The sequence below is a fragment of the Mobula birostris genome, chromosome 18 (assembly GCF_030028105.1).
Source record: "Mobula birostris isolate sMobBir1 chromosome 18, sMobBir1.hap1, whole genome shotgun sequence".
NCBI classification, from domain to species: domain Eukaryota; kingdom Metazoa; phylum Chordata; class Chondrichthyes; order Myliobatiformes; family Myliobatidae; genus Mobula; species Mobula birostris.
This window is the reverse complement of record NC_092387.1, coordinates 68505276-68518786: the sequence shown is the minus strand read 5'-3', so window position 1 is coordinate 68518786 and position 13511 is coordinate 68505276. Positions and strand designations below refer to the sequence as shown.

The 13511-nt window shown below is 43.6% G+C and overlaps 1 protein-coding gene across 2 annotated transcripts in view; it reads left to right on the top strand.

Annotated features, from left to right (window-relative positions):
* ercc6 (excision repair cross-complementation group 6) overlaps window positions 1-12005 on the top strand; it is a 97802-nt gene extending 85797 nt beyond the window's left edge. For both annotated transcript variants that reach the window (XM_072282905.1, XM_072282904.1), the window contains exons 20-21: window positions 4572-4650; window positions 6018-12005. In XM_072282905.1, the coding sequence (XP_072139006.1) occupies window positions 4572-4650; window positions 6018-6434 (496 nt within the window). In that variant the 3' untranslated portion in view covers window positions 6435-12005. The remainder of the gene's footprint in view (window positions 1-4571; window positions 4651-6017) is intronic.
* The last annotated feature ends 1506 nt before the right edge of the window (window positions 12006-13511 follow it).

The window sequence follows — 13511 nt, the reverse complement described above, 5'->3', positions numbered from 1 at the left end:
GCCGGTTGTTTATTTCCTGTCTTTGGTCAGCCTGCACTATTAGTATTGAGCTACATTCCCAGCTGCATAGGTGCAGGGTCAACAGATTCTGATAACATAAATGCATCAATCTGTTGAACAGCGGCATTATGACCAGAAGATAAAAGGAACTGTAGGTCATAAAACCCGAGATTTTTCACCAATAGACTTCCCAGCTCTTTACTTCATGACCCCCCCCAGATTTCACCTGTCATCTACTACCTTATACTTCTTCCTCTTCTCTCCCCCCCCCCACCCCACTTTCTTAGTCTGACTTCTAATCTTTTTTTCCCAGTCCTAGTGAAGGTTCTCGGCCCGAAACGCTGTACAGTATTTTTATTTATTGTGTTTTGTTGTTATTGTGTTCTTTATCTTATTGTGTTTTTTTTGTACTGCATCAGAGCTGGAGTAACAATTATTTCATTCTGCATTACACTTGTGTACTGGAAATGACATTAAATAATCTTCAAACAACCTGAAGTATGATTTGATGCATAGTGGGCAGGGTATCGGAGGCTCTCTGTCCTTATACTCCTCTTTAGCTTTCTTTTTTCCAGGTAGCTTAAAGACTTTGTCAGCAAACAGCATACTTTTTTGGATCTGGAATTCTTCCAGGGTACAAACTGCAGTAACATCTTCCAGGCACTCATTATTATCTAGTTTCTCATAAGCCTTTGCATGACAGTATAGTAACTTTATGTACTTGGGCGCAAACAACAGGAATTCTGCAGATGCTGGAAATTCAAGCAACACACATCAAAGTTGCTGGTGAACGCAGCAGGCCAGGCAGCATCTCTAGGAAGAGGTGCAGTCGACGTTTCAGGCCGAGACCCTTCGTCAGGACTAACTGAAGGAAGAGTGAGTAAGGGATTTGAAAGTTGGAGGGGGAGGGGGAGGGGGAGGGGGAGGGGGAGATCCAAAATGATAGGAGAAAACAGGAGGGGGAGGGATGAAGCCAAGAGCTGGACAGGTGATTGGCAAAAGGGGATACGAGAGGATCATGGGACAGGAGGTCCGGGAAGAAAGACAAGGAGGGGGCGGGGGGGACCCAGAGGATGGGCAAGAGGTATATTCAGAGGGACAGAGGGAGAAAAAGGAGAGTGAGAGAAAGAATGTGTGTATAAAAATAAGTAACAGATGGGGTACAAGGGGGAGGTGGGGCCTAGCAGAAGTTAGGGAAGTCGATGTTCATGCCATCAGGTTGGAGGCTACCCAGACAGAATATAAGGTGTTGTTCCTCCAACCTTAGTGTGGCTTCATCTTTACAGTAGAGGAGGCCGTGGATAGACATGTCAGAATGGGAATGGGATGTGGAATTAAAATGTGTGGCCACTGGGAGATCCTGCTTTCTCTGGCAGACAGAGCGTAGATGTTCAGCAAAGCGGTCTCCCAGTCTGCGTCGGGTCTCGCCAATATATAAAAGGCCACATCGGGAGCACCGGACGCAGTATATCACCCCAGTCGACTCACAGGTGAAGTGTCTCTCCACAAACCTGCCTGTCCTGGCCGACCTATTGTCTCCACAAACCTGCCTGCCCTGGCAGACCTATTGTCTCAGCTTGCTCCTGCCCCACCGAACTCATTTCTGCATACCTCGACACTGTTTTATCACCCCTTGTTCAATCCCTTCCGACCTATGTTCGTGACACTTCTCACGCTCTTAAACTTTTCGATGATTTTAAGTTCCCTGGCCCCCACCGCTTTATTTTCACCATGGATGTCCAGTCCTTATATACTTCCATCCCCCATCAGGAAGGTCTCAAAGCTCTACGCTTTTTTTTGGATTCCAGACCTAATCAGTTCCCCTCTACCACCACTCTGCTCCGTCTATCGGCATTAGTCCTTACTCTTAATAATTTCTCCTTTGGCTCCTCCCACTTCCTCCAAACTAAAGGTGTAGCTATGGGCACCCGTATGGGTCCTAGCTATGCCTGCCTTTTTGTTGGGTTTGTAGAACAATCTATGTTCCGTGCCTATTCTGGTATCTGTCCCCCACTTTTCCTTCGCTACACCGACGACTGCATTGGCGCTGCTTCCTGCATGCATGCAGAACTTGTTGACTTTATTAACTTTGCCTCCAACTTTCACCCTGCTCTCAAGTTTACCTGGTCCATTTCCGACACCTCCCTCCCCTTTCTAGATCTTTCTGTTTCTGTCTCTGGAGGCAGCTTATCCACTGATGTCTACTATAAGCCTACTGACTCTCACAGCTATCTGGACTATTCCTCTTCTCACCCTGTCTCTTGCAAAAGCGCCATCCCCTTCTCGCAATTCCTCCGTCTCCGCCGCATCTGCTCTCAGGATGAGGCTTTTCATTCTAGGACGAGGGAGATGTCTTCATTTTTTAAAGAAAGGGGCTTCCCTTCCTCCACTATCAACTCTGCTCTTAAATGCATCTCCCCCATTTCACGTACATCTGCTCTCACTCCATCCTCCCGCCACCCCACTAGGAATAGGGTTCCCCTGGTCCTCACCTACCACCCAACCAGCCTCCGGGTCCAACATATTATTCTCCGTAACTTCCGCCACCTCCAACGGGATCCCACCACTAAGCACATCTTTCCCTCCCCCCCTCTCTCTGCATTCCGCAGGGGTCGCTCCCTACACAACTCCCTTGTCCATTCGTCCCCCCCATCCCTCCCCACTGATCTCCCTCCTGGCACTTAACCGTGTAAGCGGAACAATTGCTACACATGCCCTTACACTTCCTCCCTTACCACCATTCAGGGCCCCAAACAGTCCTTCCAGGTGAGGCAACACTTCACTTGTGAGTCGACTGGGGTGATATACTGCGTCCGGTGCTCCCGATGTGGCCTTTTATACATTGGCGAGACCCGACGCAGACTGGGAGACCGCTTTGCTGAACATCTACGCTCTGTCTGCCAGAGAAAGCAGGATCTCCCAGTGGCCACACATTTTAATTCCACATCCCATTCCCATTCTGACATGTCTATCCACGGCCTCCTCTACTGTAAAGATGAAGCCACACTCAGGTTGGAGGAACAACCCCTTATATTCCATCTGGGTAGCCTCCAACCTGATGGCATGAACATCGACTTCTCTAACTTCCGCTAGACCCCACCTCCCCCTTGTACCCCATCTGTTACTTATTTTTATGCACACATTCTTTCTCTCACTCTCCTTTTTCTCCCTCTGTCCCTCTGAATATACCTCTTGCCCATCCTCTGGGTTCTCCCCCACCCCCCCGTCTTTCTTCCCGACCTCCTGTCCCATGATCCTCTCATATCCCCTTTTGCCCATCACCTGTCCAGCTCTTGGCTCCATTCCTCCCCCTCCTGTCTTCTCCTATCATTTTGGATCTCCCCCTCCCCCTCCAACTTTCAAATCCCTTACTCACTCTTCCTTCAGTTAGTCCTGACGAAGGGTCTCGGCCTGAAACGTCGACTGCACCTCTTCCTAGAGATGCTGCCTGGCCTGCTGCGTTCACCAGCAACTTTGATGTGTGTTGCTTTTATGTACTTGGGGTTGAGTTCTACAACATTGGAGCAGTCCTGAGCAACTTCTTTCCATTTTTGCTGCTGTACAAATGCTTAAGATAATAACATAAATGCCTAAGATCATCTGAGGAAATTTAAGCAACCTTTTCTTCTAGATAATGGCTTAGTCTTCTCAAACAGTTCTTGGATTTGCTTGATACCATTGATGTGGAAAAAAAATCCAACTGAAAATCATCTCACTGAATTAACATGTGTGGATTAGTTTAGTCAGTAAACTAACTGAACTTTTCTCATTCTGCCAATTATATTTTTAAACTTACTTTTACGTAGTTTATGTGGTGATGTAGTTTCACACCCATTTGATTAGGATGAGAGCAGGTAGAGAATGGGGCGGCACAGGAGAGTAGTGGTTAGTACAATGCTTTACAGTACCAGTGCTTTACAATCCGGGTTCAACTCCCCCCCTCCGCCCCCGCTCTCTGTAAGGAGTGTGTACATTCTACCTGTGACAGCATGGGTTTCCTCCCACAGTCCAAAGATGTACCCTCTGGTAGGTTAATTGGTCGTTGTAAACTGTCCTGTGCTTAGGCAAGGATTAAATCAGAGTTTGCTGGGCAGCACGGCTTGGAGAGCTGGAAGGGTCTGTTCTGTATCTCAATCAATAAATAAAGTAATTAATTGATCAATAGGTAAATACATAGATAAAGAAATAAATGCTATTTGCTTACTTTCATTGCTAGCACAATTGTTTTCCTCTCTGCACAATGGGTGTTTGTCGATCTTTTTTATGGGTTCTTTTGGGTTTTCTTGTGTTGTGACTGCCTGAATCCCAAGCTTGTATAATGTATACATGTGCTGATAATAAATGTAGTTTGAACTTTGAAATACATAAGAATTTCAAAAACACTATTACACTGCTAGTTATGAATACTTGTGGCTGTAAATTAGGTCAACTTAGATGTCTAACACCAATGCTGTACTGTTATACTCTGCAGTCTAACACTGTACTGTTATGCTTTGTAGTCTCATGCTATACTGTATGAGCGTTGTGCACATTGCCCTTTGTAAAATCAGTTACCATTTCTCATCTTCTAGGTTAAGATTTGGTCAGAAGAAGAACCCACTGATCCCAACCAGCAGTCCTGCTTTCAAATCCACACCAGCAAAATGCAAGGTGACTTTTACTAATTACTTAATAAAATGAGTAAGGGAATATTTGCGTATTATCACTAGGGTGGCAATTAAAACAGTATAGCACAGGAATACTGTTCTATACAGTATTTGGCATTACTGTGGCCCTGTGGCCCCTGATGTCTGCGCCAAACATAATGCCAAATCAAACTAAAAATCTCTTCAGCCTATACATAATCGATATCTTGCCATTACTTGAGAATTAAGATAATAGGGACAGATTGCCTGTCATTAGAGTCTGTTGTTTACTGCATCAGAATCAGGTTTAATATCACCAGCTTTTGTCAGCATTTATCACCAGCGTAGGGAAGAAGCTGTTCCTGAAGCACTGAGTGTGTGTCTTCAGGCTGCTCTACTTTCTCCTTGATGGTAGCAATGAGAAGAGGGCATGTCCTGGGTGATGGGGGTACTTAATGATGGATGCTGCCTTTCTGAGGCATCACCTTTTGAAAATGTCCTCGATGCTAGGGGGGCTAAGGTCCATGATGGAGCTGGCTGAGTTTATAAGATGTGCAGCTTTTTCCAATCCTGTGCAGTGACCTCCATACTGGTGATGTCATCAGTCAGAGTGCAACCCACGGTGCACCCGTAGAAATTTGCAAGTGTCGTTGGTGACACGCCAATTCTCATTAACCTTTAGGATGCTGCTGTACCTGAGAAGGACAATTTTGCCAGATCTCATTTCAGCGGCATTGATGGGCTGCCCAGCTCTTGACCGAGAGTGGCAGACTGAGCCTCCAGAAATTGTACAGCACTCAGCAACCACCATGATTTGGTCTAAGCTCAGTGTCCAAATGCGCTGACGAGGTTAAAGATTAGCTTCATTTGTCACATGTACATCGAAACAGCAAAATATGCAGTGAAGCATGTCATTTGTGTCAATGACCAACACTACCTGAGAATGTGCTGGAGGCAGCCCACGAGTGTAACCATGCTTCCGGCACCAACATAGCATGTCCACAACTCACTTACACTAACCTGTATGTCTTTGGAATATGGGGGCGAAACTGGGGCACCCAGAGGAATCCCACAAAGTCACAGTGAGAATGGATAAACTCCTTACAGACAGCGGCAGCAATTGAACCCATATCACTGATTCCTTTTGCTGTAAAGCAAAAACCCAATGGCTACACTACCTTGCTGCTTATTGGACAACTCGATTCTGTGGGTAACCAAATCAGTAGTTTCATTTTCTAACTTTTTTATAATAACTACTGTAAGTGTTCAGGCATATTTAACTTGGTTTATCTCTATTAAGCTGTACTGTACAAAATAACCTTTGTTAATGAAGAAGACTGCTGTGAATCATTTCAGTAACATTTTTTCTTTGGGTTTATTTGTTGTGGTTAGGACCCTGTTGTACCTGAGAAGGACAATTTTGACAGATCTCATTTCAGTGGCATTGCGACAGAAGAGGAGGCAGGTCACGTTCTTCCATCGTCGTCTTCATTACTGGCCAAGATGCGTGCCAGGAATCACCTGACTCTCTCACAAACAATTGAGACTGGCGGGAGTTCAGAACCAGAGACAGCACCTCCCCCTGTTCCCACTGAGCATGATGATCTGTTGGTGGAAATGAGGAACTTCATTGCATTCCAGACTGATAGCGATGGGCAGGCCACAACTGCAGAGTTGTTACAAGAGTTCCAGTCCAAGCTATCGTCAACGCAGACAGTTGTTTTCCGAGAACTACTTCGAAACTTGTGCACTTTCCACAGAAGTGCCTCAGGGGACGGAATCTGGAAACTGAAGCCAGACTTCCGGTGAATATTCTTGCCTATTCCGGTGAATATTCTTGCCTATTCTATTGCTGTATGTTCTATCAGCAATGTAGCAGCTATTGAATTAATTTTATGAGTAAAGTTTAAATTATCCATGACAGATTTTGTAAAAGCTAACAAAATATTCTTCAAGGTACAGTAACTGTCTCAGTTCTCATTTGTGCAGGAATAATACTGAAATGTTTCCAGTTTAGTCAGTTGTATAGACTTACGTAAAAGAAAAATATTTATGTTGAACTTTGATATTTAATTTCGAGGAAATATTGCCACCTACCTCAAACAGGAGAAGCTCTAAAGCATCATGCTTTAAAATTAAATCGGTGACAGCTTCCATTTTATTACAGTTATGATTCCAAGCTAATTATAATTCACTGGCTACTAATCACTACTCTAATAATGTGGATAATATTACAAGTAATAATTAACAACTGGATATTCTGCATCCTAAATATGCTGAAGTTAGATCTCCATTTGCTCACCTTTGTGAATTCAGAGATGATCAAGTTACAAATTTTAAACCTGGACCACCAAAGTTGCAATGAAAACGAGACTAGATTTTGTAAGAATGATAAAGGACAAAGATTCAGTGTCACACCATGGTCACTCCCCTGCCAATAATTCACCCTGGCATTTGTGCTGACAGAAGCTATTACTTGTGGCTAGTTTTCCTTCAATGTTCAAACAGGTAGAGGTTGCAATTTGCATACCACCAATATTCTGTTTAGATATTTCAGTAACAATATGAGGAACTTGAATTTACGTAGCACCTTATCACTTCAGGGTATTTGAAGTTTACAATCAGTGAATTGCTTTTCGAGTGCAGTCACGGTTACGTGTATATGTATATTATGTATATAAATGTCTAAGCAAGAATCCCGTAATATCAAATGAATTGTCAACTGGAATGTTTGTCTTTGGTTTTGACAAGATTGTTGGCTAGAGTATTGTACGTAGAGCTTTGAACAATTCTTGTATGATATCATGGGACCTATTATTGCCAGCTTGAACAAACTTATAGATTGAGATTTGAAAATTTTAAAAAGCCTCCAGGCTTTTTTAAAAGCAATGTTATGGAATTGCTTTAGGCAACGTCTATGAAAAGAACAAAAGAGTTGAAGTGTCAGATCATCAGAACATGGAAAGAGTGTGATGGATGGAGAGGTCAAAAGGAATGTCTGTGATTGGATAGAGACCAGAACAACTGTAGTCTGTTGGTTCTGGTGCTGGCAGGTATACTAGCTGCAGCTGATTTGTCTGGAGCAATTGTAGTTGGAAGGAGTGAAATGAAGCAGAGAGCAAAAGCACAATGTTGGAATTGTGTGTTTTAAATCGTTGGAAACCTGAAATAAAAGAAAATACTGTAAACACTCATCAAGTTAGTTGACAGCTATGCAGACGAAAAAACTGAGACAGTGTTACAGATTGATGTCCTCACATCAGATTGGCTCATTCTGGAATAAGCTGGGAAGACTGGTTGGTTATCTGAAATTACCAAGTTCAGTGTTAAGTCTTCAAGGCTACTTTGTGTCTTCATGGAAGATCAGATGCTGTTCCTTGAATATACATTGGAAGTGTGTAAGGAGACAAGGTTTGACCAGAATGGAATGGGGAAGTAGTGACAAACAGTGGCAGCTGGAAGTCACTCTTGAGTTTGTGGTAGGTAGAGAAGGGGTAACATTTTTTTTTAATCTCTTCTCATCCTACCATTGAGCAACACAAATACTCCTTCCGGTTAAAGGAGTAATTCAACTGTACCTTCAGTTTGGAGGATTGCAGTTGGAGCTCACAGTGCGGCCACATTAGTACTAGGTTTGGTGTCTGTTTTGAAGAACAGCTAGTATCTGTTCAGTCCACAAAAGTGAAGATCCAGTTGCCTGTCGCTTTATTCCCCCACCTCACTTTGACATGTCTTTGATGTCTCAGCTGCTTACTAAATGCAACATAACCCTGAATAGCTGACTTTCAGTACAATTATTTTACACACATCAGGGCTCAACGTTGAATTCAGTAATTTCAGATAACCAGCTCTTCCAGTTTGTGACAGAACTGGCTGCTCTGGTGTAAGATCATCTGCCTGTAACATTGATTCATTTTCTCTCACCACAAATGCTGCCTTACCCTCTGGGTATTTCCATGTTCTCTTTTGTTTCAGATTTCCAGTAGCTGTAGTTCTGAATTTCTCAGTTCCACACTATTTGTTCTGCTTCCGCATTATCTCCCATGTACATCTGCAAATGGGGCATTCCGAATAACTGAACTGATAGTGAGAATGGGATGTTTATCATAAAACGATAGGCTGGAAAAGCTGGACGTATCCTCTGGAGTTTAACAGAGTGAAAGCCGAACTTGAAGGAAACAATAATACCTTGAGAGTGCTTGACAGGGTAGATGTCAAGAGGGTGCTTTCTCATGGGAAGATCAGAGCTCACTGTGTAATACTAAGGGGCCATCCATTTAATTTGGAGATGAGGAGAAGTATTAATTTTCTCTGAGAATTGAGCATCTCTGAGGGGTGAAGTGTTACTACGGAGGCAGAACTGTGTTTCCTTCACAACTTGATCAGAAATGGTCTCATTGAATCATAGACCAGGCTCGAAGGGCAAGAGTGTGGCCTACTCAGAATCAGAATCTGGTTTATTATCACTGGCATGTGTTCTGAAACTTGTTAATTTTGCAGCAGCAGTACAGTGCAATCCATGATAATTATAGAAAGAAAAAAATAAGTAAATCAATTACAGTAAGTATATATGTATATTAAATATAGTGCAAAAACAGAAATATATATTTTAATAAAAAGTATTCATGGGTTCAATGCCCATTTAGGAATCAGATGGCAGAGGGGAAGAAGCTGTTCCTGAATCACTGAGTGTGTGCCTTCAGGCTTCTGTACCTCCTTCCTGACAGAAACAATGAGAAGAGGGCATCCCCTGGGTGTTGGGGGTCCTTGATGATGGACGCATCGCTCCTTGAAGATGTCTTGGGTACTATGGAGGCTAGTACCCAAGATGGAACTGACTATTAGAAACATAGAAAATAGGTGCAGGAGTAGGCCATCTGGCCCTTCGAGCCTGCAATGCCATTCAGTATGATCATGGCTGATCATCCAACTCAGAACCCTGTACCTGCCTTCTCTCCATACCCCCTGATCCCTTTAGCCACAAGGACCATATCTAACTCCCTTTTAAATATAGCCAATGAACTGGCCTCAACTGTTTCCTGTGGCAGAGAATTCCACAGATTCACCACGCTCTGTGTGAAGAAGTTTTTCCTCATCTCGGTCCTAAAAGGCTTCCCCTCTATCCTCAAACTGTGGCCCCTCGTTCTGGACTTCCCCAACATCGGGAACAATCTTCCTGCATCTAGCCTGTCCAATCCCTTTAGAATTTTATACGTTTCAATAAGATCCCCCTTCAATATTCTAAATTCCAGCGACTATAAGCCTAGTCGATCCAGTCTTTCATCATATGAAAGTCCTGCCGTCCCAGGAATCAATCTGGTGAACCTTCTTTGTACGCCCTCTATGGCAAGAATGTCTTTCCTCAGATTAGGGGACCAAAACTGCTCCAAGTGTGGTCTCACCAAGGCCTTGTACAACTGCAGTAGTACCTCCCTGCTCCTGTACTCGAATCCTCTTGCTATAAATGCCAGCATACCATTCGCCTTTTTTACTGCCTGCTGTACCTGCATGCCCACTTTCAATGACTGGTGTATAATGACACCCAGGTCTCGTTGCACCTCCCCTTTTCCTAATCGGCCACCATTCAGATAATAATCTGTTTTCCTATTCTTGCCACCAAAGTGGATAACCTCACATTTATCCACATTAAATTGCATCTGCCATGAATTTGCCCACTCACCTAACCTATCCAAGTCACCCTGCATCCTCTTAGCATCCTCCTCACAGCTAACACTGCCACCCAGCTTCGTGTCATCCGCAAACTTAGATATGCTGCATTTAATTCCCTCGTCTAAGTCATTAATATATATTGTAAACAACTGGGGTCCCAGCACTGAGCCTTACGGTACCCCACTAGTCACTGCCTGCCATTCTGAAAAGGTTCCGTTTATTCCCACTCTTCTTACAATTTTCTGTAGTTTCTCTCGGTCCTGTGCAGTAGCACCCGCTCCCCCTCCATACCAGACAGAGATGCAGCCTGTCAGAATGCTCTCCACGGTACATCTATAGGAGTTTTAGAGTGTTTTAGGTGACAAACCAAATCTTTTCAAACTCCTGATGAAATATAGCTGCTGTCTTGCCTTCTTTATCGCTGTATCGATATGTTGGCACCAGGTTGGATCCTCAGAGATCTTGATACCCAAGAACTTGAAACTGCTCACTCTCTCCACTTCCGATCCCTCTATGAAGATTAGTTTGAGTTCCCTCATCTTACCTTTCCTGAAGTCTACAATCAGCTCTTTTGTCTTACTGACATTGAGTTCAAGCTTTTTGCTGTGACACCACTCAACTAGCTGGTATATTTCATTCCTGTACACCCTCTCATCTCCATCTGAGATTCTACCAACAATCTTTGTATCATCAGCAAATTTATTGATGGTGTTTGAGCTATACTAGTCACACAGTCATGGGTATAGAGGGAGTGGACCAGTGGGCTAAGCATATACCCCTGAGGTTTCAAGGTGCATTAATTATCAAAGAATGTATAGATTATACAACCTTGAGACTTGTTTGCTTACAGGCAGATGCAAAGCAAGGAACCCAGAAGAACCCAATTTAAAAAGTAAGACCAACCCCCAGTGCCCACAGAGAAAGAGAAAAAAAGACTCAAAACAAATCAAGCAAACAATTGAAGCGAGCAATAACAACACCATTCCAAACCAAATTGAGTCCTTAGATCCAAGTCCGTGGAGCAACCCAGAATAGGCTCAAATCCTCAGTTCATAATATTAGTGGAACAAATTACCGCAAAGTTCACAGACACAAAACACAGCTGCTACGGGCAGTTTCACAGTGACGAGAGGAGCCTGCAGTCTATCTTGTACTAGGACCTGGCCCTGCCACCAGCAAATCACTCTGGGCCTAGATTTTGTTGCAGGAGAAGCCATTCTCGACATCTCCAAACCAGCTCAATGCTCAGAGTGATTCAACCTCACAGAACATCCTCCCTTCCAGTCTATCTGGGCCAGTGTTTAGATTGGTCAAACAACGTATTGTATCATACAGTGGCATGCAAAAGTTTGGGCACCCCTTGTCAAAATTTCTGTTACTGTGAATAGCTAAGCGAGTAAAAGATTAACTGATTTCCAAAAGGCATAAAGTTAAAGATGACACATTTCTTTAATATTTTAAGCAAGAAAACTTTATTTCCATCTTTTACGGTTTCAAAATAACAAAAAAAAAGGAAAAGGGCCCGAAGCAAAAGTTTGGGCACCCTGCATGGCAGTACTTAGTAACACCCCCTTTGGCAAATATCACAGCTTGTAAATGCTTTTTGTAGCCAGCTAAGAGTCTTTCAGTTCTTGTTTAGGGGATTTTCATGCATTCTTCCTTGCAAAAGGCTTCTAGTTGTATGAGATGCTTGGGCCATTGTGCATGCACTGCTCTTTTGAGGTCTATCCACAGATTCTCGATGATGTTTAGGTCAGGGGACTGTGAGGGCCATGGCAAAACCTTCAGCTGCGCCTCTTGAGGTAGTCCATTGTGGATGTGGATTTTGAGATGTGTTTAGGATCATTGTCCTGTTGTAGAAGCCATCCTCTTTTCATCTTCGGCTTTTTTTTTTTTTTTTTTACAGACGGTGTGATGTTTGCTTAAAGAATTTGCTGGTATTTAATGGAATTCATTCTTCCCTCTACCAGTGAAATGTTCCCCGTGCCACTGGCTGCAACACAAGCCCAAAGCATGATCGATCCACCCCCGTGCTTAACAGTTGGAGAGGGGTTCTTTACATGAAATTCTGCACCCTTTTTTCTCCAAACATACCTTTGCTCATTGCAGCCAAAAGGTTCTATTCAAAAGGTTCAAAGGAACATCTAAACAAGCCTGATGCATTTTGGAAACAAGTCCTGTGGACTGATGAAGTTAAAATAGAACTTTTTGGCCACAATGAGCAAAGGTATGTTTGGAGAAAAAAGGGTGCAGAATTTCATGAAAAGAACCCCTCCCCAACTGTTAAGCACGGGGGTGGATCGATCATGCTTTGGGCTTGTGTTGCAGCCAGCGGCACGGGGAACATTTACTGATAGAGGGAAGAATGAATTCAATTAAATACCAGCAAATTCTGGAAGTAAACATCACACCGTCTGTAAAAAAGCTGAAGATGAAAAGAGGATGGCTTCTACAACAGGATAATGATCCTAAACACACCTCAAAATCCACAATGGACTACCTCAAGAGGCGCAAGCTGAAGGTTTTGCCATGGCCCTCACAGTCCCCCAACCTAAACATCATCGAGAATCTGTGGATAGGCCTCAAAATCTCACAGAACTAGAAGCCTTTTGCAAGAAAGAATGGCCAAAAATCCCCCAAACAAGAATTGAAAGACTCTTAGCTGGCTACAAAAAATTATCACCAATTTGCACAGATTGTGGTCTTCCATTTAGAAAGTCGAAGACCCAAATGCAAAGGGAGCTACAGAAGCCCAGGTTCGATAACTTATCCACCAGGACTGTAGGAATGATGGTGTTAAATACTGAGCTATAGTCGACGAACAGCATCTTGACATTGGTGTTTGTACTATCCAGATGATCTAAGGCCTTGTGAAGCTCCATTGAGATTGCATCTGCTGTGGACCTCTTGTGGTGATAGGCAAATTGCAGTGGATCCAGGTCTTTGCTGAAGCTTCCTGCTCCTGATGTGTGCTCGGTTCTTTCAAAACAGATGGGTTCCGGATGTTAGGGAAATCAAGCGGTTTTGGCGAGAATGCAGGAAAATGGAGCTAAGGTAGTAAATCAGCCGTGATGTTAACGAGTGGTGAAACATGCTCGAAAAAGCCTACTTCCTTCACACATGTTTGTGTGTGTAACAGGATGGCAGCACTGCTGTGTGCACCACATTCTTGTTATTCTCGCCATGTAATGTGGGAGAGCAGGTTCGAGCATCAGA